Genomic DNA, 27,117 nt, shown 5'->3' with positions numbered 1-27,117 from the left:
GGATCAAATGGGAGGTCTAGCTTGAGTGCTTTGAGGTTTCTCCATACTTCCTTCCAGAAAGGTTGTACTACTTTGCAGTCCCACCAGCAGTGTAAAAGTGTTCCCTTCTCTCCAAATCCACACCAGCATCTGCAGTTTTGAGATTTTGTGATGTGGGCCATTCTCACTGGGGTTAGATGATATCTCAGGGTTGTGTTGATTTGCATTTCTCTAATATATAGAGATGATGAACATTTTTTCATGTGTTTGTTACCCATTCGTCTGTCTTCTTTAGAGAAAGTTCTATTCATGTCTCTTCCCCATTGATATATGGGATTGTTGGCTTTTTTCACGTGGATTAATTTGAATTCTCTATAGATCCTAGTTATCAAGCTTTTCTCTGATTGAAAATATGCAAATATCCTTTCCCATTGTGTAGGTTGTCTCTTTGCTTTGGTTATTGTCTCCTTAGCTGTACAGAAGCATTTCAGTTTAATGAAGTCCCATTAGTTTATTTTTGTTGTTGTTGCAATTGCCATGGCAGTCTTCTTCATGAAGTCTTTCCCCAGGCCAATATCTTCCAGTGTTTTTCCTATGCTTTCTTTGAGGATTTTTATTGTTTCATGCCTTAAATTTAAGTCCTTTATCCATCTTGAATCAACTTTTGTGAGTGGGGGAAGGTGTGGGTCCTGTTTCAGTCTTTCACATGTAGACATACAGTTCTCCCAACACCATTTATTGAATAGGGAGTCTTTCCCACAAGATATGTTCTTGTTTGGTTTATCAAAGATTAGGTGGTTGTAAGATGTTAGTTTCATTTCTTGGTTTTCAATTTGATTCCAAGTGTCTATGTCTCTGTTTTTGTGCCAGTACCATGCTGTCTTGACCACTATGGCTTTGTAGTACAGACTAAAATCTGGTATGCTGATACCCCCAGCTTTATTTTTATTACTAAGAACTGCCTTAGCTATACGGGGTTTTTTCCGGTTCCATACAAAACGCAGAATCATTTTTTCCAAATCTTGAAAGTACGATGTTGGTATTTTGATAGGAATGGCATTGAATAGGTAGATTGCTTTGGGAAGTATAGACATTTTAACAATGTTGATTCTTCCCATCCATGAGCATGGTATGTTCTTCCATTTGTTAATATCCTCTGCCTTTTCCTTTCTGAGGATTTCATAGTTTTCTTTATAGAGGTCCTTCATCTCCTTCGTTAGGTATATTCCTAGGTATTTCATTTTCTTTGAAACTATGGTGAAGGGAGTTGTGTCCTTAATTAGCTTCTCATCTTGACTGTTATTGGTGTATACAAAGGCTACTGACTTGTGGACATTGATTTTATATCCTGAAACTTTACTGTATTTGTTGATGACTTCTAGGAGTCTTGTGGTTGAGTCTTTGGGGTTCTCTAAGTATAAGATCATGTCGTCAGCAAAGAGGGAGAGTTTGACCTCCTCTGCTCCCATTTGGATTCCCTTTATTTCCTTGTCTTGCCTAATTGTATTGGCTAGAACTTCTAGCACTATGTTGAACAGTAAAGGTGACAGAGGACAACCTTGTCTGGTTCCAGTTCTAAGAGGAAAAGCTTTCAGTTTTACTCCATGCAGTAAAATATTGGCTGTGGGTTTGTCATAGATAGCTTCAATCAGTTTTAGAAATGTGCCACCTATGCCTATACTCTTCAGTGTTCTAATTAGAAAAGGATGCTGGATTTTATCAAATACTTTTTCTGCATCTATTGAGAGGATCACGTGATCTTTATTTTTGCCTCTGTTAATATGGTGGATAACATTTCTGGACTTGCTTATGTTAAACCAGCCTTGCATCCCTGAGATGAAGCCTACTTGATCATGATGAATGACTTTGATGATAAGCTTTAATCTATTGGCTAGGATTTTGTTGAGAATTTTTCCATCTATATTCATGAGTGAGATTGGTCTGAAATTCTCCTTTTTGTTTGGGTCTTTTCCTGGTTTTGGTATCAGGGTGATGTTTGCTTCATAGAATGTGTTGGGGAAGATTCCTTCTTCCTCAATTTTTTGGAATAATTTCTGCAGTACAGGAATAAGCTCTTCCTGGAAGGTTTGATAGAATTCTGGAGTGAAGCCATCTGGATCAGGGCATTTTTTGGTTGGAAGATTCTTTATTGTTTCTTTGATCTCAGTGCTTGAAATTGGTCTATTCAGGAGCTCTATTTCTTCCTGGCTGAGTCTAGGGAGAGGGTGTGATTCCAAATATTTATCCATTTCCTTCACATTGTCAAATTTCTGGGCATAGAGTTTCTCGTAGTATTCAGAGATGATCTCTTGTATCTGTGTGGGATCAGTTGTTATTTCCCCTTTATCATTTCTGATTGAGGTTACTAGAGATTTTACTTTTCTATTCCTCGTTAGTCTGGCCAATGGTTTATCTATTTTATTTATTTTTTCAAAAAAACAACTCCTTGTTTCATTAATTTTCTGAATGATTCTTTTGTTTTCAATTTCATTGATCTCTGATTTGATTTTGGATATTTCTTTTCTTCTACTGAGTTTAGGCTTAGATTGTTCTTCTTTTTCCAATTCCATGAGATCTCTTGTCAGATTGTTGATGCGCTCTCTTTCTGTTTTTCGAATGTAGGCATCTAAAGCGATGAGTTTTCCTCTCAAAACTGCTTTTGCAGTATCCCACAGGTTTTGGTAGCTTGTGTCTTCATTGTTGTTATGCTCAAGGAAGTTAATGATTTCCTGTTTTATTTCTTCCTGCACCCGTCTGTTATTCAACAGAAGATTGTTTAATTTCCATGCCTTTGGGTGGGGTCGAGCATTTTTGTTAGAGTTGAGTTCCACCTTTAGTGCCTTATGGTCTGAGAAGATACAAGGTAAAATTTCAATTCTTTTGACTCTGTTGATATTTGTTTTGTGTCCCAGGATATGATCAATTTTGGAGAATATTCCATGGGGTGATAAGAAGAATGCATATTCTTTATCTTTGGGGTGGAGTGTTCTATATGCGTCTATCAAGCACAGTTGTTCTAGGGTCTCATTTAAATCTCTTATATCTTTGTTTAATTTCTGTTTAGAGGATCTGTCCAGCTCTGTAGGAGGAGTGTTAAAGTCCCCTGTTATGATGGATTATCAGATATCATATTGCTCAGACTGAGTAAGGTCTGTTTCAAGAATCTGGGAGCATTTAAATTGGGTGCATAAATATTTAGAATTGAAACGTCTTCTTGTTGTATTTTTCCCTTGACCAATATAAAGTGACCATCTTTGTCTTTTTTGACTTTAGTTGCTTTAAATCCACATGTATCTGAAAATAAGATTGCAACTCCTCTTTTCTTCTGAATTCCATTTGCCTGAAAAATTGTCTTCCAACCTTTGACTCGGAGCTTTAATTTGTCTTTTGAAACCAGGTGTGTTTCTTGCAGACAGCAAATGGATGGCTTGTGTTTTTTCATCCAGTCAGCCAATCTATGTCTCTTCAGTGGGGAATTCAAGCCATTAACATTTATTGAGATAATTGATAAGTGTGGTAGTGTTCTATTCGTCTTATTTTGTGAGAGTCCATTGCTTAGTTTTATCTTTTGCATCAGTGTGGAGGTTAGGTTCTGTCCTTTAATTTATGAGTTCTTACTTTGCTGCAGATCCATTGTGGTGGTCAGTGTGCAGAACAGGTTGAAGTATTTCCTGTAGAGCTGGTCTTGTTGTGGCAAATTTCCTCAATGTTTGTATATCCGTAAATGATTTGATTTCTCCGTCAATTTTGAAGCTTAGCTTAGCAGGGTTCCAAATTCTGGGCTGGAAATTGTTCTGTTCAAGTCTATTAAAGGTAGATGACCATTGTCTTCTTGCTTGGAAAGTTTCATTAGAGAAGTCTGCGGTCAATCTGATGGATTTGCCCCTGTAGGTCAACTGGCGCTTACTCCTGGCAGCTTGCAGAATCTTTTCTTTTGTCTTGACTTTGGACAGGTTCATCACAATGTGTCTTGGAGAAGCTCGGTTAGAGTTGAGGCGACCTGGGGTCCGATATCCCTCTGAAAGCAGTGTGTCAGAATCTTTGGTGATATTTGGGAAATTTTCTTTTATAATATTCTCTAGTATGGCTTCCATTCCTCTGGGGCATTCTTCTTCCCCTTCTGGAATTCCTATAACTCGTATGTTGGAACGCTTCATAAAGTCCCATAGTTCTGACAGTGAACGTTTTGCTTTCTCTCTCTTCTTTTCTGCCTCTTTTACTATCTGAGTTATCTCAAGAACTTTGTCTTCTACCTCTGAAGGTACCTCTTCTACCTTTCTTCTGCATGGTCTGACCTGTTGCTGATACTTTCCATTGCATCTTTAAGTTCCCTAATTGACTGTTTCAGTTCCTTCAGCTCTGCTATATCCTTTTTATATTCTTCGTATCATTCATTTCTTATTTGATTCTGTTTTTGGATTTCCTTTTGGTTATTTTCCACTTTATTAGCAGTTTCCTTCATTGTTTCCATCATTTCTTTCATTGTTTTCATCATGTGTATTCTAACTTCCCTTTCTGTCATTCCTAGCATTTCTTTATAGGTGGAATCCTCTGCAGTAGCTACCTCATGGTCCCTTGGTGGGGTTGTTCTGGACTGGTTCTTCATGTTGCCTGGAGTTTTCTGCTGATTCTTGCTCATGAGTGATTTCTTTTATCTGTTTCCTTGCCCTAATTTTCCTTTCACTTCCTCTTGCTCTTTAAGTTCTCATGCCTGTGGACTAAGGGTTACGGGACCAGAAGGGTGAGAAGGTTGAAGAGCAAAAAAGCGATGAAAGAAAAGAAGACCGAGTGATAAGAAAAAAAAAGAAAAATAGAGAAAGGAGAGGGGGTGGGTAAAAGGAATATTGACAAAAAGAAGAGAGGCACAGAAAGAGGGAGACAGAGCAATATAGGTGTACGGTAGGGTACTTTGACACAACCTTAAAAAAAACCCACCTTCTGGGGGGCCCAGTTGGGTGGTTCCCTTGAGGTCAGCAGCTCTTTGCTAACCTGATCAGACACAGTACCCCACCTCCACCAAGTAGAGAGGAAAGACAAAAATGCTATAAATCAAACCAAAACAAGCAAACAGAAAACTTTATGGGATAAAATTGGGTGAAAAACCAAATAATAGTGGTAGAAACACTAGCAAAAATGAAGTTCTAGTTATTGAAAAAGTTATTCTAGTTAATTAAACTAGAAAAATTGAGAAAGAAAAAGGATCTGTATGGAAAAGTTTGAAATTAAAAAACAAAACAACATCAACAACATCAAAATAAAGAAACAAACAAACAAAAAAAACAACCAAACAAAAAAAAAAAAAAAAAAAAAACCACAACCAAAAACAAAGCAGTATGTATACGTTATTGAATATTGTCTGTGCAACACGTGGTCTTCTGGGGTATGAGATGTTAATCACAGTTCTGATACGACTGGAGGCTGCTGATTTCTCAAACCCCAGCAGGTAGACACCCTAAATCTCTCTTCAGCCCACTTAAAAGGCACTTTGAACTTGTAAACTTGCTGAGCAGAAGCTTTCCCAGGAAAGTGCTTGTCGCTGGAATCACTGCTGAAGTGGCTATCCACTTACCCAGTGTGCCAAAACCGGTCTCACTCTGCCCCTGAGGGTTAGGGCTGCAAGGCAGCTCAGACCCCACCCTTAGGCTACTCGGTCGCTGGGTTACCAGCTCCCACCCGATTCTAGCTCTGCGACTCTGAGGTCGGAGCTTGCCGGGGCAGATTGCTCACAATGGCTCCCTGTGACCCACAGCCAAACACTATTAGCTCCGTCTGGCTCAGCGGCTCAGACTGGGGCCTTAGACAATGGCCAAAGTTCTCCGCACTCCTGCTCAGGCTCTCCCCAAGGCAGTTCAACTGAGTGCCAAGTCCAAAAACACCAAAACAGTTCACAGGTGAGGCCTTTCTGGTTTGCAGTCTCGCTGCTACTGAACTTACAGTTGCGGGTGGGTTTAGACGGATTGAACACACGCGACCACTTGCTGTTTTTCCACTGTTTTAGTCCTCCTCTTGGGGTCCAGAAGTCTCTTGCTGACTCCCTGTATCCTCACAGGGGTGATGATAGACAGATCCCACCAGCCAGAGATGCCTGGAGTCCTATCTCCCCAGACTCACGGTGCCCAGATGCAAGGAAGCTGTTACTCGGCTGCCATCTTGCTCCACCTGATCTTTCTCCCTATGCTCAATTTTTTAAAAATAAATTTGATTCTTTTGAGTTTTAATCTGTAGCTTCCTACCATCATTGATACCTACAAAGTCTCCTAGCATATTTAGATTGTATCTTCTCATCTATCTTTAATTAGTAGAATAGAAAACAGATCCTCAATTCCCCCTCTTCCTACTGTCGTACTCATCCCAGCCTCAAAAAACGACCTTTGAAAATCTGCATCATCTCAGAAATTGTGATGCTGAAAGCAATCTATGAAAGGAGAGGCAGCCTCAGGGAAGGAAAATGACCGAAAGCTTCTGGGACCAGAGGGGATGAGACCAACGAGACAGGAATGGCTATGTGGGTAGTTTCTGGAGCCAGAGAGCAGAGGTTTCCCTCCCAGCTCTAAGTGGTCAAATCACCCCACCGTTTCACGCTCCAGTTTGATCATTTATTAAAAATGGAGATGACGACAATGATGGTGGTGTTGGTGATACTTAATTCAGATTGTTGGAGAAATGAGCACGCTAACATACTAAAACCTTCTGAGCACTGTGCAGTGAATACCAAGTAGCCAGTTAATGTTAGTTATTATCACCATACAAAAGGATATTTTAAAATGATGGATGAAGCCCATGATATTCAAATATTTCACCTTCATTGTGACAAGCATTCTCTGTTCTTAGAACCAGAAAGAAAAAAAAAATGCAAGGAAAGCGGAACCACTCAGACCAGATGGGAAAACAGCTAATATCGCTTGTCTTTTCAGAGCTGCGCATGGGCAATCCTCATCTCACAGGTGCCCCTAGGTGGCATCAAAGGATCATGTGTCGAAAAGAAATGCCAGACCAGAAACCACAAACTCCTATGAAGGAAAAAGAAAAATTAAACTACGAGACAGGTTAAAAATGGGTTTAAAAGAGTAGTGAGAAAGGTTAAATAAAAATTCCAGAATGACTCTACAGAGTCTAATGAGTCAGAGGAAAATCCAAGTATCTGATTGAAAAAGAAAGGGAAGGAAGGAAGGAGGGAGAGAGGGAGGGAAGGAAGGAAGGAAGGGGAGGGAAGAAAAGAAAGAAAGAAAGATTGCCTCAGGAAATAGGAACCAGATAATAAAAGCAACTAGTAATATTTATTAATAGACTAAGGATTTATTAATAGGATAAGCATAAATATTACTGTGAAACATTATTGCATAACAATATGTATCATTATTAATAAGCAAAATTAGTTCTTTTTTTATTTAAAAAGAAGAAAAGCAGCCAAATGATTACTAATAGTTGACATCTGCTTATACTCAGCATGCTCAAGGACATCACACACTAAAAGGTTTTCACAGGCATTCAATGGGAGGAGAGCACCTACAGCCCCTAACAGTGAAAACCCAGCCTCAGTGACGTCAGCGCAGACAACCCATGGAGCAGGCAGCGGCGGCTACTGCAATCAAGCCCTTCTTCAAGTTCCCAGTTAGCTATCTAACACAGGGAATGCAGACGACACTCATCTTCTTCAGCTGCTTTAAAAAGCAAAAGATACATTACATTTATGCTCTCTAATATACCAAGCAAAAGGGCTCTGCTCCCTAGTTACCTGTTCAACGCAACCCTAATCCAAATGGTTTGAGCAACATCTGGGGACAGTCAACCTCCTCTAAAATATTCCAGGACTTTGTCTACAGACTTCTCTGGGCTGCAAAGGCCTTGGGGAAATGGAAGAGGAAGAGACAGAGTATCATTTGGTTTTGAAATCTCCAGGTTGGTTTTTGGCCAGGAATTCAATCTCTTATAGCTGTCCAGGAAATGGAGCACCATTTCTGAGACTGCAGATGGCGCTATCTGAGCTTCGCAATTATTCATTAGTGCAAAGGATTGAATCAATGAGAGAAAGGCTTCTTCCCATTAGACAGCAACCAAGGAGCTCAGAGGAAGGACAGTGCTCTTGGTCTACCTATCACATACTACAGAGGTAGAAGGAAATAATTATATAATATAACCTATATATGTTATTTTTTAATATCATATAATCATTGAAAGAGGCAGCCTTGCAAAGATTACAAAAATAATGGGAAAATACCGAATCCTGTAATTTGCTAGTATCAGTAAAATATCAATCCTACAAATTCTCTTGCTGGGCACCCCATGCATTTGTTCTCACAAACCAGTTGATGAACCCAACAGACCAAGAGGAAATGTAAATTCTTTCTCTTTACATTTCTGCAGCTCCTTTGCCTTTTAGACTTTGTTCCCCAGCCTTATGTGATTCCTGAGTGTCTCCAACAAACAAGAGAATATGAACACTCAGGCCTCAGGATTGGGAACGCCTGAAAAAATGTCTGTCTTCAACATTGCCAGAGGAAAAACAGACACAGCATTCACATTTACAGTACCTTGTGAACTTGATCACCGATACTTTTTGTCCCCCTTAATGGGGGACGACTAGATCTCAGGTGGACATTGTTCCTTTCCTTTCTTCGGGATGCCCCCGGCCATCTCCCTTCTCCCTCCTCTCTTTCTCTCCCTCCCTCCACCTTCCCTTCTCTCACTACTCTCTCTCCTCCTAGAATATAAAATAGTCTATACTTTCATATCCTAATCTTGGCCTAGAGCAACTTTTTTCTCGTCCTGCACTCGGCACAACTGAGCTTTTTTCCCCAACCTATCAATAATATTTTATATGTAACACATACATATATATATATCAAAAATACACATATATAATATACTTTGTGCATATATATATATATATTCTGTATGTAACATATATAATTCATTGTGACTAGTCACTGAGTGACATAGGTTTCCATTCCTCAGTCACAAGGAATGATGGTCAGGCTAAAATTTTATTATGTTCCAAACCAAGAGAGTCAATCACCTCTTTCAAGTGAGGTAGTTATAAAAGATCTTACTGAACGCTGATATAGATTTTGTTTCCACTCCTAGAGGAGTGCTTCAGGCTCCAGAGAGGGAGGGCAGAAGGCAAGCAAGTTCCACCTCTGGGTACGGAAGATCAAGACTAAGAGAATTAGAGATAGGAAGCAAACACAAGGCACATTCAGGAACATTTCCATTTGTTTGGGTTATTTCTTTTTTGTACAGTGTTAGGCTAAAGATTTCGCAGTACTGACTGCTACAAATTAAGTCAACCACAAACTGCATACTGGTAGAAAGCCACTGTCTCAGCCAACACACCATGTGTGCTGGAAGGATTCAAATAAATGTTTCTCATCAACTTAGTAGAGATTATCTTCATTCCAACAAAATCCAGCCAATCTCAAAACAAGCATATAAGTTTATGCTGCTAATTTTATAAAAGAATAGTCCTTCCAAATGTTCCCATGGAGCGGCAAGGCTGGTAAAGAATTAGAAAAAAGGGGTGGTGCCTGTGGCTCAGTGAGTAGGGCGCCGGCCCCATATACCGAAGGTGGCAGGTTCGAACCTGGCCACAGCCAAACTGCAACAACAACAAAAAAAAATGCCAGGCATTGGGACAGGCACCTGTAGTCCCAGCTACTCAGGAAGCTGAGGCAAGCGAATCGCCTAAGCCCAGGAGTTGGAGGTTGCTGTGAGCTGTGATGCCACAGCACTCTAGGGAGGGCGATAAAGTGAGACTATGCCTCTAAAAAAAAAAGATAATTAGAGAAAAGATGCACATAAAGGCCACTTTTTAATTTATCAATAAATTGTACAGAATAGATCCCCTAATTGCCAATTAATGGCTATAGTTCTTCTCTGCCCTTTGAGTTTTTCCACGTATTTTCTTCTGGGTATTTTCATACTTTGAAAGGTATGGATTTCTAAATCACTCGAGACATTCCCATTAGCCTTCAGAATCAGCATGAGTTATATCAGCAAAAATTCTTCTGGCTCTTTTGTTGGAAATTTAAGTTCTGGTACATTCTGGGCTCCATTCTTTTTGCATTGATCCAGTTGTCCATTTCCTTATACCAGTATCAGACTGTCCTAACAACTGACTTTATGATAAGTATTAAAGTCAGTTAATAAAATTCTTCAACTTTAGTGTTGACTGTTTCGGCTATACGTTTCCAATTAAACATTAGGATTGACCTTATAATTCAATCAAAAAATAATTAATTGATATTTCATTGAACTTATAAATTAATTGGGTGAGAACTGCTATCCTTACTATATTTATTTTATTTATTTATTTATTTATTTATATTTTTGCAGTTTTTGGCCAGGAATGGGTTTGAACCTGCCACCTCTGGCATATGGGGCCGGCGCCCTACTCCTTTGAGCAACAGGCACCACCTTATCCTTACAATATTTTGTCTTCCAACCCATGAAATGGTATATCCCCTTCTTAACTAGGTCTTTCATTTCTCTCACTATTTATTTATTTTTCAGTAAACAGACATCACATATCTCTTGCTGAATTTATTTCTAAAAACAAATCATGATTTATTCCTAAGAAGAAATTATGACTTCAGCACTAAGTACATGGAAATTTTTAAATTGTGTTTACCAGTTGTTTGCTGCTAACATATAAAAATACATTATTTTTTAATATATTGATGTTATATGCTGAATCCTTGCTAAATTCAATTGTATGTAGCAGTTTCTTGGAAGATTCTTTAGGAATTTCTACATAGATAATAATGTCTTCTATGAATAGAGGTGGTTTTACATCTTCCTTTCTAATATTATGCTTTATATTTCTTTCTTCACCCATTGCACTGTAAGAATCTGAATACAACGTTGAATATAGAAAGCAGGCCAGGCACGGTAGTTCATGCCTATAATCCTAGCACTCTGGGAGGCCAAGTCTGTGGATCACCTGAGGTCAGGAGTCAAGACCAGCCTAGCCAAGAGTAAGCTCAAGACCCTGTCTCTAATAAAAATAGGTGTGGCAGGTGCCTGTAGACCCAGCTACTCTGGAGAGACAAAGGGATCGCCTGAGCTCAAGAACTTAAGGTTGTTATGAGCTATGACATTACAGAACTCTACTCAAGACAACAGTGTAAGACTCTATCAAAAAAAAAAAAGTGCAGAAAGCAAACACATTTGCCTTATTATTAATCTTTAGGGTAGGACACATTAGTCTTTCAACATTCAGTATGATGAGTTTTGCATAGAAGCTTTATCAAGTTAAAGAAGTTCTCTCTATTCCTACCTTGCTGAGAGCATCGTGAAGGATGTTGGATATCATGAAATGCTTTTTCTTTATTAAGATTTTTCTCTTTAGGTTTTCTGATTTACTTTGTTAAATGCTAAATCACACTAATTCATTTTCAAATATTAAACCATTTCTGAAATAAACCCATATTGGTCCAAATGTTTTAATACATTGCTTGATTGCATTTATTTGACAGAATTCACCCAATGAGAAGCTTTGGAACAAACACTGCCTGTTAAAAGAGTCCCACACTTGTAGAAATGAGCAGGCTGTCACCATGAGCACAGCCTAGGGCCTGCCTCGGAGTGTGGCCGGGATTTAAAAGCTGCCACAAACCTTTAAGGAAGCTATTAGCTAATTGCCCTCCTCATGACTGAGCAGCAATTTTTTTCTTGAATGAAGATCAAAGCCAAAGTTTCCAAAGGCAATACATTTGGGTAATTTCTGTTTTCTAAGGCCACTGTCATTTTCATCTAAAACTTTAAATTTACTGGCATAAAGTTATTTACAATATTCCTTTATTTTCCTTTTCATGTCAGTAAATGTATAGTGATATCTCCTTTCACTGCTAGTGTTAATATTTAGATTAACTACTGGTGTTAATATTTAGATTCCTAATAACCATTTTCAATCAATTTTGGACTTTAATTTTTCTATTATTTGTTTTTCTGTTTCATCAATTGCTGCTCTTTTTATTCTCTTCTTGAATTCTTTTATTATCTTCTACTTTCTGCCTTCTTTGTGTTGCTATTCAGTCCCTTAGAAGAGTTTGTTTTGTGTAGTCTTTATAATTGTTATCTGTATTTATTTGTTTGATTATGGTACTCTGCCATTACCAGAACTAAGACCCTGACCATTGATTTTTATCTATGATTAACAAAAGGAAATCATTAACCATAGTTCAACTGCCCAGCATCCTTACATACCGAAAAATTAAAACTAGCCAAATTTTTTTTTTTTTTTTTTTTGTAGAGACAGAGTCTCACTTTATGGCCCTCGGTAGAGTGCCATGGCGTCACACGGCTCACATCAACCTCCAGCTCGTGGGCTTACGTGATTCTCTTGCCTCAGCCTCCCGAGCAGCTGGGACTACAGGCGCCCGCCACAACGCCCGGCTATTTTTTTGTTGCAGTTTGGCCGGGGCTGGGTTTGAACCCGCCACCCTCGGCATATGGGGCTGGCGCCCTACTCACTGAGCCACAGGCGCCGCCCAAACTAGCCAAATTTTTGAGGAATTATTTTGAATGTAAAGCCCAAAATTCCTCTATTGTTAGCAAAGAGAAAATATTTTTTTCTCTGTTGGATAAAACAGGATTCAATTGTATCTCTTCCATCTGATTTCAACTTTTAAACCAGTGGTTCTCAACCTTCCTAATGCCGTGACCTTTAATACAGTTCCTCATGTTGTGGTGAAAATAATTTTATGGTTGGGGGTCAACACGACATGAGGAACTGTATTAAAGGATTGCGGCATTAGGAAGGTTGAGAACCGCTGTTCTAAACCAAGGAAATACTGATCTTGTTTGGTGGATGTAAGTATGGATTAGAAATACTGAGTGTAAATGCTGAGATGATAGTACCCAGGAAGAGTGAGTTCTCATAAAAAATGGCTTCCACTGTCGTTACCATGAAGTGCATTAAATATATCAAAATAAAATTTAAGAAGCTTTACCCTAGAAACTCAACATTGCTTTCTACTTTATTAGGATTGGTACTGGCTGTTCCTGCAACCAATACTTATTCTATGTGTGAAGAATAGGGAAGATGAATGATTTGAGACCAGTATCATACTATGGTACATTGAAAGGGAAGAGGGTTTTCTCCAAAGGCTTAAAAAAACAGGGCTCCTGTTTTGAGATGCTATTCAGTCTTCCTCCTCAAACTGAAATTATCTGCTTAACAGCTTGGCACCGTGGAGATAAGTTCAGCCTACTTCCAAGAGTTTGTCAGATAGTATTTAGACTCACCCGTTCAGTGGATAAGAAAGGCATTTCCAAGGGAAAATTCTAAGAAAGAAGTTCTGAGATCTCCAGACACAATTATCATGAAATTCATTTGATAGATAGGTGAGCCAACATGTTCCCAGATTTGAAGAAAGTATTTTCATTCTACACTTCAATCCTGAATTATTTTTTAATGTGGATCTTTTTCTTTCTGAGCCATTGAAGAAAATCAAAGACTTTTGACTTTGAACATTACGTAGGCCACAAAAAAGAAAGTTTTGTTTAAAGTAATACATAAAATTATGGTTAGCATTACTCCAGAAGCAGGACAGCAATCCTGATGTGATCATTTGGTGGTTACAATACAAAATACCCTTTCCACTGAAAAGCCAAAAGAAAAGGAAAATGAATTTTTAAAGAACCCATTAATATATGAATACCATGCAAAAAACAAAAAATAATCAAATAATCACTTAGTCAAAATATCTAGATGCATAGTTATATAATCAGAGGACAGGATTTTATTGTGCAAAGAAGAAGAAAGTATCAAATCATCAATATTAATTGATCACAAATTCTTACCAAGGCTTCATAATCTTCTGCAATTTCTGGTATCGTCTGCAAAATTTAAAAACAACCATGTAAGGAGCGTGTTTGAAAGCAATGATTCTTACATAAAGAATATATCCTGACAAAAATTCAGGATTAGACAGAGGACAGATGTAATGCTATGAAGTAAAAGAACTTTATCCATTTCAAAACACAATAATAAATTGGTATTTTTAGTGATATGTCATCAAAAGATCAGGATTAAGCTATTGTCACCAACCTACTGAATCTGCCAATGAGTACCATCAATAAGAACGGTGCATCTGGAAGGGAATGGGTAGACGTCCAATGGAGGGGGTCCTCCAGCAGTCAGAGTGGATAAATTTTCCATAAAAAGATAAGCCAAACTAGACTGTTAAAAATATTTTGTTAACATTCTTTAGTAAAATGTTCCACTAATTGTACTTCCTCTTTTCTTGAGAGAAAGATTGTTTCTTCTGAGGGAAAACAGTGCTATGTCTTTGCAGTGAGACACTGCCGCAGTGTTAAAACCCAAGACTAGAACTCTGGAATGGTAGCCTGGAGTAGACAAACCAGCTTGAATGAAAGGACAATTATGCTTTGAAAAAAAAGATAAAATAAATAAGTGCTTCTACCTGGTCAAACCACCTCTCATTCCCCAAGTCTGCCAATCTCTCTGCTTTGAATATGCTCTTCCCTCTGTATTACTAAATAATATCGTTCCCCTCCTTGTCCAAGAAAGTAAATTATATTCCCAAACTCCCATCATTCTAGGTTCCTCTGGGAACTCTCCCTGACATCTGATTTCCCTTCCTCTGCCAGACGTGGGTGTCACCTGTATCTGCTTGACACAGCAAGAAGCCTTGGGACATCCTTTAAGCTCCTTGAGGACCAGGGCTCTGAGCTGTAAGTAACTAGTGTAATATCTGACAGTTCCAGAGTAGGGACCCAATAAATGACTAATGCATGGCTTTGCTCTTCAGAAGTTTCATATTCTCAACCACATAGATGGTAGTCACTTCAAAAACCCAAATGTCCACCTGAAGACTACATCTAGTCTTTGGTAAAACTGTGGATGCTAAGTGTTAAAAAATGTATAGAAAGAGATCTTTTTCTTTCTTTACTCTCCACCTGCCTTTAAAAAAAGAAATACATATTATTTTCCATTCTTGGTTCATCAAAAAGCATTGAGCAGAGTGGAAGGAGCCAGTGGCCAGCGAGAGAGAGGCCTGAGCAGAACCAGGGGACACACGAGGGCTCCTTGGAGGAGTGGACCAGGTCAAGGCTGAGGCAAGGAAAGATCTGGATAGTGCTGGAACATCTTGAGCCCCAAAATAAAAGAACACTCAAAAAATGACGGAGATAAGTCAATAGAACACAGACGTTGGCTTGAAGGAGCTCCAAATCTGGAACAAGTTGAGCATCAGAATAAATAATAATAGCGACATCTGACAGCCCACTGACTATAAGAGGGAGGAATGAACCCACACATACAGAGAGATGTGCTGATGTTTTAGAACCAAATCTCTGGGGGAAACACACACAAATCTGTTCTGTACCATTTCCCACTTTCCACGGTGTAACTCTCACAATGGTCAATTTAAAGTGCCAAAAGGACATCAGTGAACATTGACTTGGAAAAAGTTGTACAAAACTGGATCTCAGGGCGTGGTATGGGCCAGCCCCAGCACCTCATGAGAAACAAACATTTAAGGAAATAAAATAAAGCTCTTGCTACAAAAGAAAGCCAACTAATATATGTAGAAGAAATGATAGTATTAGAAAATTCCCCATCGGAAATCATAAGAGTAATAATTCAGAAAAGAAACATCAATGCCAAAACAGGGAGGGGGTGAAATTGGGGGGAGTAACGAGATTTTACATAGTTTTAGAGTGTTTCGCTATACCTTTTTTTCTATGAATTAACTACAGTGGTGGGGGGAAATGTTATGATATAGATACCGGGAAGAGGCTATCTTAATTGAGTGGTTAAAGTTAACACCAGGAATAAAACAAAGAGACAGCATGTGCTATCAATGACAAAAAAAAAAAAATCATAAGCATCTATGACATTCCAGCCAAGGACATACAATATGGGTCTGATCATGAGAAAACCTGTAGAAAAAAAAAAGTACAAACCTGTAGAAAAAAAATTGTGTTTCAGTAGAAAACTAAGCAGTATCCATACCCTTTGGGCTATCAAATTCTAGCCCTGTTGTTTTTTAACAACTGTTTTACAACTTTATATAAGTTGTAGTCACTGAGATATGTACATGCATATATATTTTATATAAACATAAAAATATCTCATAAATATACATATTCATATATTTATAGACACATATATTTTAATTTTTTATAAATTATATACATGCACACGCATGTATATATATATATATATATAAATCCTTTTTTTCCTGTCTGGTAGTGATTTAATTGACTTCTTCCCTACCGGTAAGAAGACTAGTTTTGTATCCATTTGCAATTCATTTCAACATTCCTTTGCTCCATATAAATTTGTGTTCTTTTGCCTTTTCCTTTGAATCTTATAACATCTGCCTGGTTCTCCATTATGTGAGTAAAATTAACACGTGTTCCTATGAATAGCTACATGAGAGTTTTGATTTTACTTTTTTTTGAAAATTACCTTTGATAAATTACCCTTTAACCAACCCAAATTAGAGAATGAATATTCTACAATATAGCTGTCCCAGACTGAAAAATGTCAAGGTCATGAGAGAAAAGGAAGGGCTAAAGAACATTCCAGATTGAGGGAGACTAGCAGGGGATGGACAACTGGGGGCCAGGTGCTGCCCTGAGTTAGGCTGCTCATATTAAAGCCACAACTGGGACAGCTGGTGACACTTGCACAACCTCCAGAAGAGCAAATGGAGTGCTCCACGCTGCTCTTGCAACTTCTGTGTAAGTCTGTAAACTAATTTGAAATAACACACATATGTGTGATATATAAAGGAGTCACTGTAAAGTTTCAAAATCACTCTCTGGCATGGGGCCTGAGCATCCTTATGTTTTTTTATGTGTTCCACCTCCTGACCCTGGAAGGCTCCCTCAACCACAATGCAGAGATAATCCAGTGCTGAGTCACCGCCTTTCTCACTTCTCAACTGTGGCATCCTCACTCTGGCTTCAGATTACTCTTAAAAGGAAGGGGAATCTTTGTTGTGAAGTTTGTCTATTATTCTAACTGGGATTCTGGGATTCTCTCTCTTTCCCTCTGTCTGTCTCTCTGTATACACACACACACACCCATATTTTTAAGAAGAATGTGACCAGAAGAGGAATTATTCTGGAAAGGCTGATGTTTCACAGTGGCCAGAAATGTCTCACTGGGCCCTAGGAATAGCATTCTTTTCACCAGCAAAAGATAATCTCTCCTTCCAAAGGGTTGTGTGACCCCTGCTCATTTCCATCGCCAGAGCCATAGACAGAGTAAGCAAAAGAGGAAAGGAGGAGGCAGATCTTGCTTAAGGAATTTTCTGCCTTGCAACCTCAGACAAAGCCCTAGAAAGTGAGCCTCTTGGGATTTTGTGATGCAAATTTCTGGCAGGGCCCCAGAGGGCTGTTCCAGCTGGGAGCTCTGAGCTGTGCAGAGTGCACCTCCAGGAAAACAGCCTGTGAGCCGGGAAGATCCGGCAGCCTTTACAACTGGGGCTGAAGGCCCCACCACAGGAGCGGCTTCCTTTTGGTTTCTTCTGTGGCCTCTGCAGTGAAGTGTAAAACTTGAATGATGTCAGGCCAGCCTCGCTGCTAGGCAGTGAGCAGACTGAGCACTTTGGCCTGGCCCGGACCTCCCAGAGCAGCCAAGGCTTATGAGCAATGGCGTGAGTTAGAGCTGATTGTTTGTGTCTCCGGAGGCTAACAAAGTTACTCCCTCCCCACCCCCACCCGCAAAAAAAGTTCATCTTTTGTATGAAAACAAAATTTCAGAAAAGGTCACTCATAGTCAAAAGCTGTCATGTACATCTTTGTGTTTTCTACACACATCTCTTCATTTCAACATTCCTATACTCAAATAATATACACTTTGCTAAATGAATGAAAATCTACAAATCCCTCTCAAGTGTGGGGCTGAGTAACGTCAAAGCCAAGACGTCATTCATGCTGCATAAGTCAGGTCATACCTCAAGTCTCACAACACCTAGAAAATGAAATTAGCTATGGTTCAGGCAAACAGAAAGAAATTTGAATAATACAAGTTTAATGTGTGATTGTTCTTGCAATAACAGTTTTTATACACAACATACATAATATTACATACACACAGCATTAGTCAAACTTCCCATTGGTATCGTATGTATGACAGAATGTGTAGAGAACTAATAATTTATACAATTAATGTTGGGTTTTTAAAAAAGATAATTATCCAAAGGCTTTGCATATCATTAAAGTAACTATGGGACTCTCTCCATTGTTCCTAATACAGCCACATTTTGGAGAAAAGACCTCAACCAAACAAAACAAAGTTTATGAATTCCCCAGATTAATGAGAATTTCCCAAATATCTCACTACTATCTTTCCTAGGAAAACAAGAAAGCCTAAGGGAACACCAGCCCAGTACTGACAGAGGTATTAGAAACAGACACAGCCCTGCAGGAATGGCAAAGCATACATTAGCATATTTCAGTGAGCTATTGGGCTATCCTTATTTTAAAACAACTTTAAAATGTGTATATTCTTTGAGTCAAAAATTTTATTTCAGCAAAATAAATATCCCAAAGATTATGCGAAAAGTAAATAGAGAATATTCAGAGAAAAAAACCCTGAAAACAATGTAAATGTTTTAGGAAATGATTAACCAATGCTGAGCACATTCTGCAAACTGTTATTTTATATTGTGTATCAATTGTACCTCAACAAGCTGTAGAAATGCAGTAATATGCGGGCAACAAAAATGATCAAGGAATAATATTTAATAACATGGAAATACGGTTAAGTACAAAAAGCAGGTTATAAACACATGAGCGTGATAACTCTGCTTTTATAAAGCCTCTGCATATACAAGTATATGTACCAAGATATTACAAATGGTGGAAAGGCAGACTATATATAACTTATTCTTCTTTCTCCTTATTTACATACTTTTTAAACAATTAATATGATTTCCCATTAAGAAAAGAGTGTTAACTTAAAAAAAAACCTGTAAAATTCTTTGTAAATTCATAACTCTAACTTTTTCACTCTCAACTTTTCTGCCCTGGGTGGTGCCACCGCTTACTCAGATAGCAACCACGTAGTTTTCCCATCACATTGCCAAGTGGGAAGGATCCAAGCACTCTGCCCTTTCATTCTTGGCAATTGTTCTCCCTGTTCTCTGCCCCCAGTGATGAATGACTCTTTAGCTGTGGAAGTATATAGAAGTAAATGGTCTGCAAGCATAGACAAAAAACATGATGTCTCATTAAAAAACCCCAACGCACAGCATTATCCACTACACTGGACTTCAAGGTTCAGGTACAATTTTTTCTCCAAGTAAAATAAAACACATACATCATTTCGGAGAAATCTGTTGATACCCATCCTCTATAGGGTTTTGTTTTGTTTTGTTTTGGGTTTTGTCTTTTGGAAACACTGTCCATTCCTTAACATTCCTTATCCTCCATGTTTCCCTACAACTTTGCTTTCATACTTATGTTTCCAGCAGAATTAGAAACGGGGTTTCAAAATTCCAGCAAGACAGGAAAATCAAATTCAGGTTTTAAACCCTGTGCTTTGCCAAAACAACAGTTTCTCCTTTGTTCTTTCCTCCCTGATTTTGCCCCACAGCCCCTCCTGGTACCCAGCTGGAGAGAGAGACCTTTGAAAAGTTCAGCCTTAGGTAATGACGAGCAGGCAAGTCATCTCTGAAACTCATTATTACTAAAAGTAAGGAGAAAAATTCCAGCTACGTTTCTTCAGTGTTTACTAAGAATTTCCACAGGTCCTGCTTAGAAAACCTCCGCCTTCTCCAGCTGGAAGTCTGCCCGGGAGTCATGACTAAATGCTTTCCAAATTGCAGGATCTATTTAATTTGTGCAGTTTCTTTTCCAAAGGTTTCCTGTTAATTAATTAAAGTCTTGCTATAAGTTTAACTGAGAAGCCAGGTTTCCTTATAAGAAAAAATATCTTTCTCTTCACTTTTTCATCTGAGTAAAAGATCTAAAAAACAGCTGTGGATCAAACGAGCCACCTTTTCACGTGAGTCACAACTGAGCACCAGCAGAAAAGAGCTCCAGCCCCTCATTTCTCCGTCTCCGAAAGTAGCATGACTTTGAACTTAGATACTTAGGGATATCATAAGTGACCCAGAGAGACATCCTTCCTTCCCCAAAACAGTGTGACAGGAAAGTGTGAGAGAGAAATGCAAAAGAGAAATCTCCCAAAATTGGTCTTGAGTTCTCCTGCACAGCTAGGCTACAGGGCAGAGCAGCCTAGTGCTCCTGGGTTACAGATCTGCAACTTGTTACTGGACCGAATACTGCAGGCAACTATACCACAATGGGAAGTATTTGTGTCTCAAAACATAGAAAGGTATGGAAAAATACAGTATAAAAGACAAAAAATAGTACACCTGTATAGAGCAGCGCCATAATAATCTTACGGAATCATCATGGTATCTATGGTCCATCAACGATGTAATGCAGCCGATGACTATAATTAAAATGCTAATGAGCATGGTACCCTTTTTTAGAAGAAGGCTTTCACTTGCTTCGGCTGACATGAAGCACATTCAGTATGACCATTCTCTCTGATTGTTTAAGTGTAACATGGAGATATAATTCAGCCCTGCCGCCCCAATCCTGAGTCTGAGGGCTGGTGAATCTTTTAGGCTGCTCTAGAGGTGGATACGACATGACGGAGTAAGGCATTATGCTGATTAAAAGCTCGAGTGTTGACAAAGCAAATTTCTATTATCAGTTTTTACTCTTGCCCCTTTGATGAGTCTTTATAGGCTGACCTGTATCTCCCCCTCCAAATGCATATGTTAAAACTATAAATCCTCATAGCTCAGAAGGAGACTGTGTGTGGAGATAGAGATTTGAAGAGGAGATTGCGTCAAAATGGGGCCATCAGTGTGGGCTCTACGCTCATCTGACTGGTGTCCTTACAAAAGAGCAATTCTGGACAAAAAAGAGATACCAGAATGTACCTGTACACAGGAAAGACCTGGTGGGGACACGAGAAAAGGCAGCCAAGGAGAGACAATTTATTAGAAACCAAACCTGGCAAAACCTGGTCAACTCCCAGCTTCCAGAACTGGGAGGGGAAACACAAAATTCTGTTGTTTAGGCCACTGGGCCTGTCACATTTTGTTACGGCAGCTCCAGCAAAGTAACACAATAAGAAACTGAAAAACTGGAGTGTTAGTTTCACTGCAGTTTCATGCTGCTTCACTGCCAAAATACCTAAGTGCTGGGTGCAGACCACAGGGATTCATCCTCCTTTGGCGTTTTACCATGGTAATTATGATTGCAATTCTGGAATTTCAGCAGCATTTACGTAGTATCATTCAGAATATTCAAGAGCTTAAGCCCCTGGATGTCTACTTATCTGTGGCAGAACTACCTAATATTAGCAGGACCTAACATTAGCAGGAAGGGGAAGGGAGGGGGGAGGTTAGGGTGGAGGAAGGGTAATGGGTGGGACCACACCTATGGTGCATCTTAGAATGAGTACAGGCGAAACTTACTAAAGGCAGAATAAAAATGTTTACATACAATAACTAAGAAAATGCCATGAAGGCTACGTTGAACAGTTTGATGAGAATATTTCAGATTGTATATGAAACCAGCACATTGTACCCCTTGATTGCACTAATGTACACAGCTATTTTTTAACAATAAAAAAAGAAAAAAAACATTGCAATGTGCTCTAGTATACTGTCCTCTATAAATCAATGGTTCAGACTTAGATAAATCAATAAAAACAGCAACATTTTTACATTTCTAGTTAACATGTTAGGAAATGTCTCAAGGCAGACCCTCCCTGGGGCTCACTGCCCCATCAAAAGCAAGGGTATGGGGCAGTGCCCATAGCTCAGTGGGTAGGGGGTCAGTCAGCCACATACACTGAGGCTGGTGGATTCGAATCCAGCCCGGGCCAGCTAAAACAACAATGACAAGTGCAACCAAAAAAAAAGAAAAGAAAAAACAGCCAGGCGTTGTGGCAGGTGCCTGTAGTCCCAGCTCCAGCTACTTGGGAGGCTGAGACAAGAGAATTGCCTAAGCCCAAGAGTTTGAGGTTGCTGTGAGCTGCGACTCCACCTGCTCTACCCAGGGCAACAGCTTGAGACTCTGTCTCAGAAAAAAAAAGGCAATGATATGGGCCTTCCCAGTTTGGCAGCTCCACGGAGTAATCCATGGTTATGTCTGAAGCTGTTTATAATCAAAGCCCGTCCTCCATTGCTCACCACCAACAAGGATTAGAGCCCTGACATATTCCATACCAGATTCCAGCCTGGAGCTTTCCTCTTCCCCTTTCCTTTGTTCAGGAACCCTGAACTTATTGACCTTCCTTCTAGCTGTTTCAAGCTCCTATTTCAATTTATAGCGACCGCTCTAGATTCTGATGACACGCAGGGTTTAAGTCTCCTGTGCCATTCTAAGTTGCGGAACTCCAAAACTTCCATGAGCAGAGTTTCAGTCATCATTCAAAGAACAAACCTGTCTACCGTGGACCCTTTCCAATCACCCAAGCCCAACTGTCAGTCCTCCCTTACTTGATTATTTTTCCTCTCCTTCATTCTAAAGATTCTATTTATCTGTAAAGTAAGATCCCCAACTCCAAACTCTAAAGAACATCCTGTCTTTCTTTCACTAGTACCAACTGCAGAGGCTAAATAATGCCAAGTGAGGAGGAGGCGGAGGAAGGAGGCCGGGCGGGGCCCAGACAGCTCTCCAAATGTAGCCATCACTCGTTCTTGTGTCACTTGGACCTGAAGAGAGATTTAACCAAACTAGGTTTAAATCCTAATTCTCGATGAAATGTACTCTTTTGTACTAAATATATATCTCAACTCTATATTATTATTAATTTGTCGTATTAGTATGTAATTTACTGATGAAGCAAGTCCACACGCTCTCAACTATACACTCTCGGGTCTATGCTGACAGCTCCTGACCACAGGGAGGGCAGCTCCCTGTTCACTCCGCCCCGGCATTGGCACTGGGTGCACATGTGAGCTAGCCCCACCTGGCTCCTATACTCCCAACCACAAGGCAGAATCACAGCCCTCCCTAAGAAGCTGAGCACCCCGCTGGAAACAGCCATCCCTTCTTCACCATAATGAAAATCAAACTCCTCAAGGCCAAGTTCACTGTCACCTCCCTTGTGAGGCTCTTTGAGATTTACCAAGTCCACCCTCTAGACTCCTAGCTCTCAGGAAAAATTACAAAGTACTTAAACGAATTCTGCCTTTAGTCTCATCCAATTTTTGAAAGGGAAGATTCATACTTAAAACTGCTCCCACCCTCTACTCTTTTGCACACAGTAGGTACTCAATATGTATTTATTGTATTTCATTTTAAATAATGACATGTATTTAATCATTCAAGTGTTAAGTTTAACTAACTTCAAGGATTACATCTTGAACTGGTTTATTACTTTGAAAAGGAAGTAGGCATTCTAATTTTTTTAAGGAGTCAGGAATGGAGAATTTTTCTTGGGCAAAGGCAAGGGATATGAGTGATTTGTATTTTGTGGGATTACAATTTTAATGTTGGCAAAAGATAGTAACCTAATATTTTTTCTCATAAATCTGCAATTTCAGGTATTTGTTGGATTCCTATCTTTTTTCAGATGCTGGCTGGAGGGTGGGAGGTACAGAGCTACTAGAATTACAAATCCACACTAAGGTAGCTGTTATCTGAAAAACCACTTCTTCCCCGAGTCTAGCCAAACTGCAAGTGTAAAGAATAATGTAACGATACACTGAAACAAACAGGACAGAAGTCTGGATGAAAAGATGCTTACTCAGTGCCACTTTCCACCATCTGCGTGAGGAGGGAGATGCCATCCAGGTTTATAAACTCCTGGGCAAATGTGACATCCCGGGAGAGGCTGGCCAAGTCCTTGAGAGCTTCCAGCTTGGCGTCCATGCTCGACGACTGGATTCGTTCGTGGAGCTGCTGGGCATTTTGAGCCTCACGGGGGCAAAAGCAAAAGGAAGAGTGTTCACAAAGGAAACCACAACAGCTGAAAAAAACCCATGTTTCATTGAAGAGCAAAGATACAAGGGCTAAAAGCACCAGAATATATCCATAGCACAGAGTGGGCAGGGCGCGGGCAGGTCCACAACCCAAACACTCCTCCTTCCTGAAAAGTCCCTTCATTTCAGAATGGGAACCAGCTGTGTTCTTTTGACAGGGACTGTATTGTATTTCTATTTCAAAGAAAAGCAAGAATAAAAGCACAAGTATATTAAAGCTACAGAAACTGAACAGGGTGAGGCAGAAAGGAGGGAGAAATGTGGGAATGTTTACTTCTTAAGTAAAATTATTACCTAGAAGCCACATAAGGCTATTTGCTTAGTTAAGCAATTACACAAATTTATACAGCATGCTCAGGCGTTCAGTCAATACTGAGTAGGAACTGCCTACGCACTACTTCAGAAGCTTCATTAGACACCCAAATAATCTTTCTGGGTTACTGCAAATCTTACAGCACTGCACCGTGATGCTTGTAAATTTCATTTTCCAACAATGTGTTTCACATGACCTGGCTACTTACTGCCTGAATTTAAAATGAAATGATTAGGAAACCAAATGAACCGCTCAGTCCAGAATCAGGTTTCTCCCTTTCAAGGCATTTGCGCTTGGCTTCTACAAGCAGGACAGAGAGGAAAGGAAATATATCCGAGAGCCTGAATTTCTGGACAATAATCCGTAGTCTAGATAAGTCATTCACCCATTATGGTTTACTTTCTTTTCTTTTTCTTTTTTTTTTTTTTTACATAGAGTCTCATTTTGTCACCCTCGGTAGAGTGCCATGGCGTCATAGCGCACAGCACCCTCCAACTTGGGGCTTAAGCGATTCTCTTGCCTCAGCCTCCCAAGTAGCTGGGACTACAGGCGCCCGCCACAATGCCTGGCTAGTTTTGTTGTTGTTGTTGTGGAGATTGTTGTGGAGGCTGTCTTTGTTATTTAGCTGGCCTGGGCCGGGTTTGAACCCGCCTGCCTCTCTGTATGCGGCTGGCGTCCTAACCACTGGGCTACAGGCGCTAAGCTGCCAGTTAGGGTTTTCATACCTACCGTTCAGCGAGGGGGACGCAGTAAGAAAAATAAAATACCAAATTCCTCTGCCTGTGTTTTTGTTTAATAGGAATAACTGAGTATCTGTTCTAGTTTCATTTAACTTAAAACCACGTGGTTGAAACACTCTGCCAGCATCATGTTCTGCTTTGCAGTAGGCACTTGCTTTCTCCTTTGAAACTGTGTTATATTTTAGAGAAAGGCAAGGTGGGGTCAAGAAGGAGGCTATCTCTCCTGAATAGAAACTGGTTCCAAACGTCTGAGCCACCCCTTATAAACTACCACCAGGTTAAGACTTCAGAATGGAGGCAGGGGATCCCCACAGGTGGAGAGCTGAAGGGCAGCACCCCAGGGCTCCCACAGCCCTCCCTCCCTGCCCACTTCCCCTCCACCTTCAAGGGGAGAGGCAGATTTAGCAGGGAAGCCCGGCAGTTCTTCAGGGCCTGAGACACAGAGGAAACACATGCCCCCATCCCGGCGAGAGACATTCTGGGACCTCTAATTTAATTATAACCAAACCACTCTGCCTCAGAAATTAGAAAAGGAGAAGGAAGGAGGAGCCAAACAAGAGCCCTCCCTAGGTATTGATTAACTGATTCACAGATCAAAAACAAATTAGGACGCAAGTCCTAAATCCCCATTTCTTGAAAAGGCAGAGTGAGAACGTAGGAGAGAATCATTTCATTTATCTTTCAAAATTATTCAAAAAAAAATCAACTACTTTCCAAATTTTTCCAAGAGATGTACATCATTCACACTCATATATAATATTTAACCCAAGTGGAACACTTTAATTTCTTAAAAAATAGATTTTTCTCCAAGGGAGTCTGGTAGGGAGTCTGCCATTTGCTCTATAGAAGCGTAATAATGACTTAAAAATTATTTTGTTGTTATTATTAATGCTAACAAGCAGTGTTTGGCACAGTTGATAACAGTAATAAAAACAGCTAATAGTACTATTCATAAGCCACTATTCAAATACCTTCAGGAAGGGTTTCATCTAATCTGCATGGTAGTCCTAACGGGTAGGTACTTTCATTACCCTCATTTGGCAAAGGAAACTGAAGTGCAAGAGAGGTTAAGGAGCTTGCCCGAGGTGACACAGCTTATCAGTGCTGGAGCTGAGACAGAACCTGGGCAGTGGACCTCAGATTGCTGCTACACCAGAGTCACCTGGATGGCTTCTCAGAACACAGACCACAGGCCACCTGTAGAGCTTCTGGTTCTACAGGCCTGCCATGGGGTCCCCCAAATTGTATACTTAACAAGCTCCCCGGCCCTACTGATGCTGCTGGTGCTGGAATCTCACGCTGAGAAACACAAGTCAAACTCACTAAAGCCCCTGCATCTCCTGGTGATGAGGGAATGAGAGCCATTCTGATGCCATTTTTCAATTACCACCTCATCTTCCCCAGCTCGGGCACTGGGGGGGCCCTCCTGGTCTTCTGTACCAAAAAGAAAACCTGCTCACTCTTATAAAATTGTGCACTTTTCAGGAATATCCTTTGCTAAGAAAATAAAGAAAATGTTCAATAATGTAGACGCTAAGTAGACGGACATTGTATGCTTTGGATACATTACCTACTAAAAGGTAAATAAATAAATAAAATTTTAAATGAAAGAAGTGAAGAGAGACCACAATAGAAATTTTAAAAGGACGAGTATCAGGAGGCACCTGTGGCTCAAGGAGTAGGGCGCCGGTCCCATATGCCGGAGGTGGCGGGTTCAAACCTAGCCCCGGCCAAGAAAAAAAAATAAAATAAAATAAAAGGACGAGTATCCCAAGCAGAGGGAATCAAGACTGAATCATTCCCCTAAACTATAAAGCTGCTAATGAACGGGAAGGCTGTTAAGTGAGACTGAAAATATTTTACCAAAACAGTCACTCATCAAGCAAAGCAATACCTTGACTTGTGGGGGTAAAGTGTAACAGTAGTAAACTCTCCCCCAAATTGTGTCAAATTGTAACATTCAAAGTTCCAAAGGCCTGAAAAGTTCCTACAGTAACATGCAGCCCTCCCCAGCACAGGCTCCGGTGCATGATAATATGGTGACCTGTGGCAGTGCTGTCCTCCTTCACAGAAGGCTTTGCTCCCCCCC

At 39.9% G+C, this 27,117-nt stretch overlaps 1 protein-coding gene across 8 annotated transcripts in view; it reads right to left on the bottom strand.

Annotated features, from left to right (window-relative positions):
• ELMO1 (engulfment and cell motility 1) overlaps positions 1–27,117 on the bottom strand; it is a 576,900-nt gene that overhangs the window by 370,538 nt on the left and 179,245 nt on the right. For 6 of the 8 annotated variants that reach the window (XM_053608836.1, XM_053608837.1, XM_053608839.1 and 3 more), the window contains 2 exons: positions 23,741–23,910; positions 13,783–13,818 (listed from right to left, as the gene is read on the bottom strand). In XM_053608836.1, the coding sequence (XP_053464811.1) occupies positions 13,783–13,818; positions 23,741–23,910 (206 nt within the window). The remainder of the gene's footprint in view (positions 1–13,782; positions 13,819–23,740; positions 23,911–27,117) is intronic. The other 2 variants (XM_053608843.1, XM_053608842.1) reach the window with 1 other exon arrangement.

The sequence above is a fragment of the Nycticebus coucang genome, chromosome 11 (assembly GCF_027406575.1).
Source record: "Nycticebus coucang isolate mNycCou1 chromosome 11, mNycCou1.pri, whole genome shotgun sequence".
NCBI lineage: Eukaryota > Metazoa > Chordata > Mammalia > Primates > Lorisidae > Nycticebus > Nycticebus coucang.
Note: the sequence above shows the minus strand (reverse complement) of the source record. Positions and strands in the feature narration are given on the sequence as shown.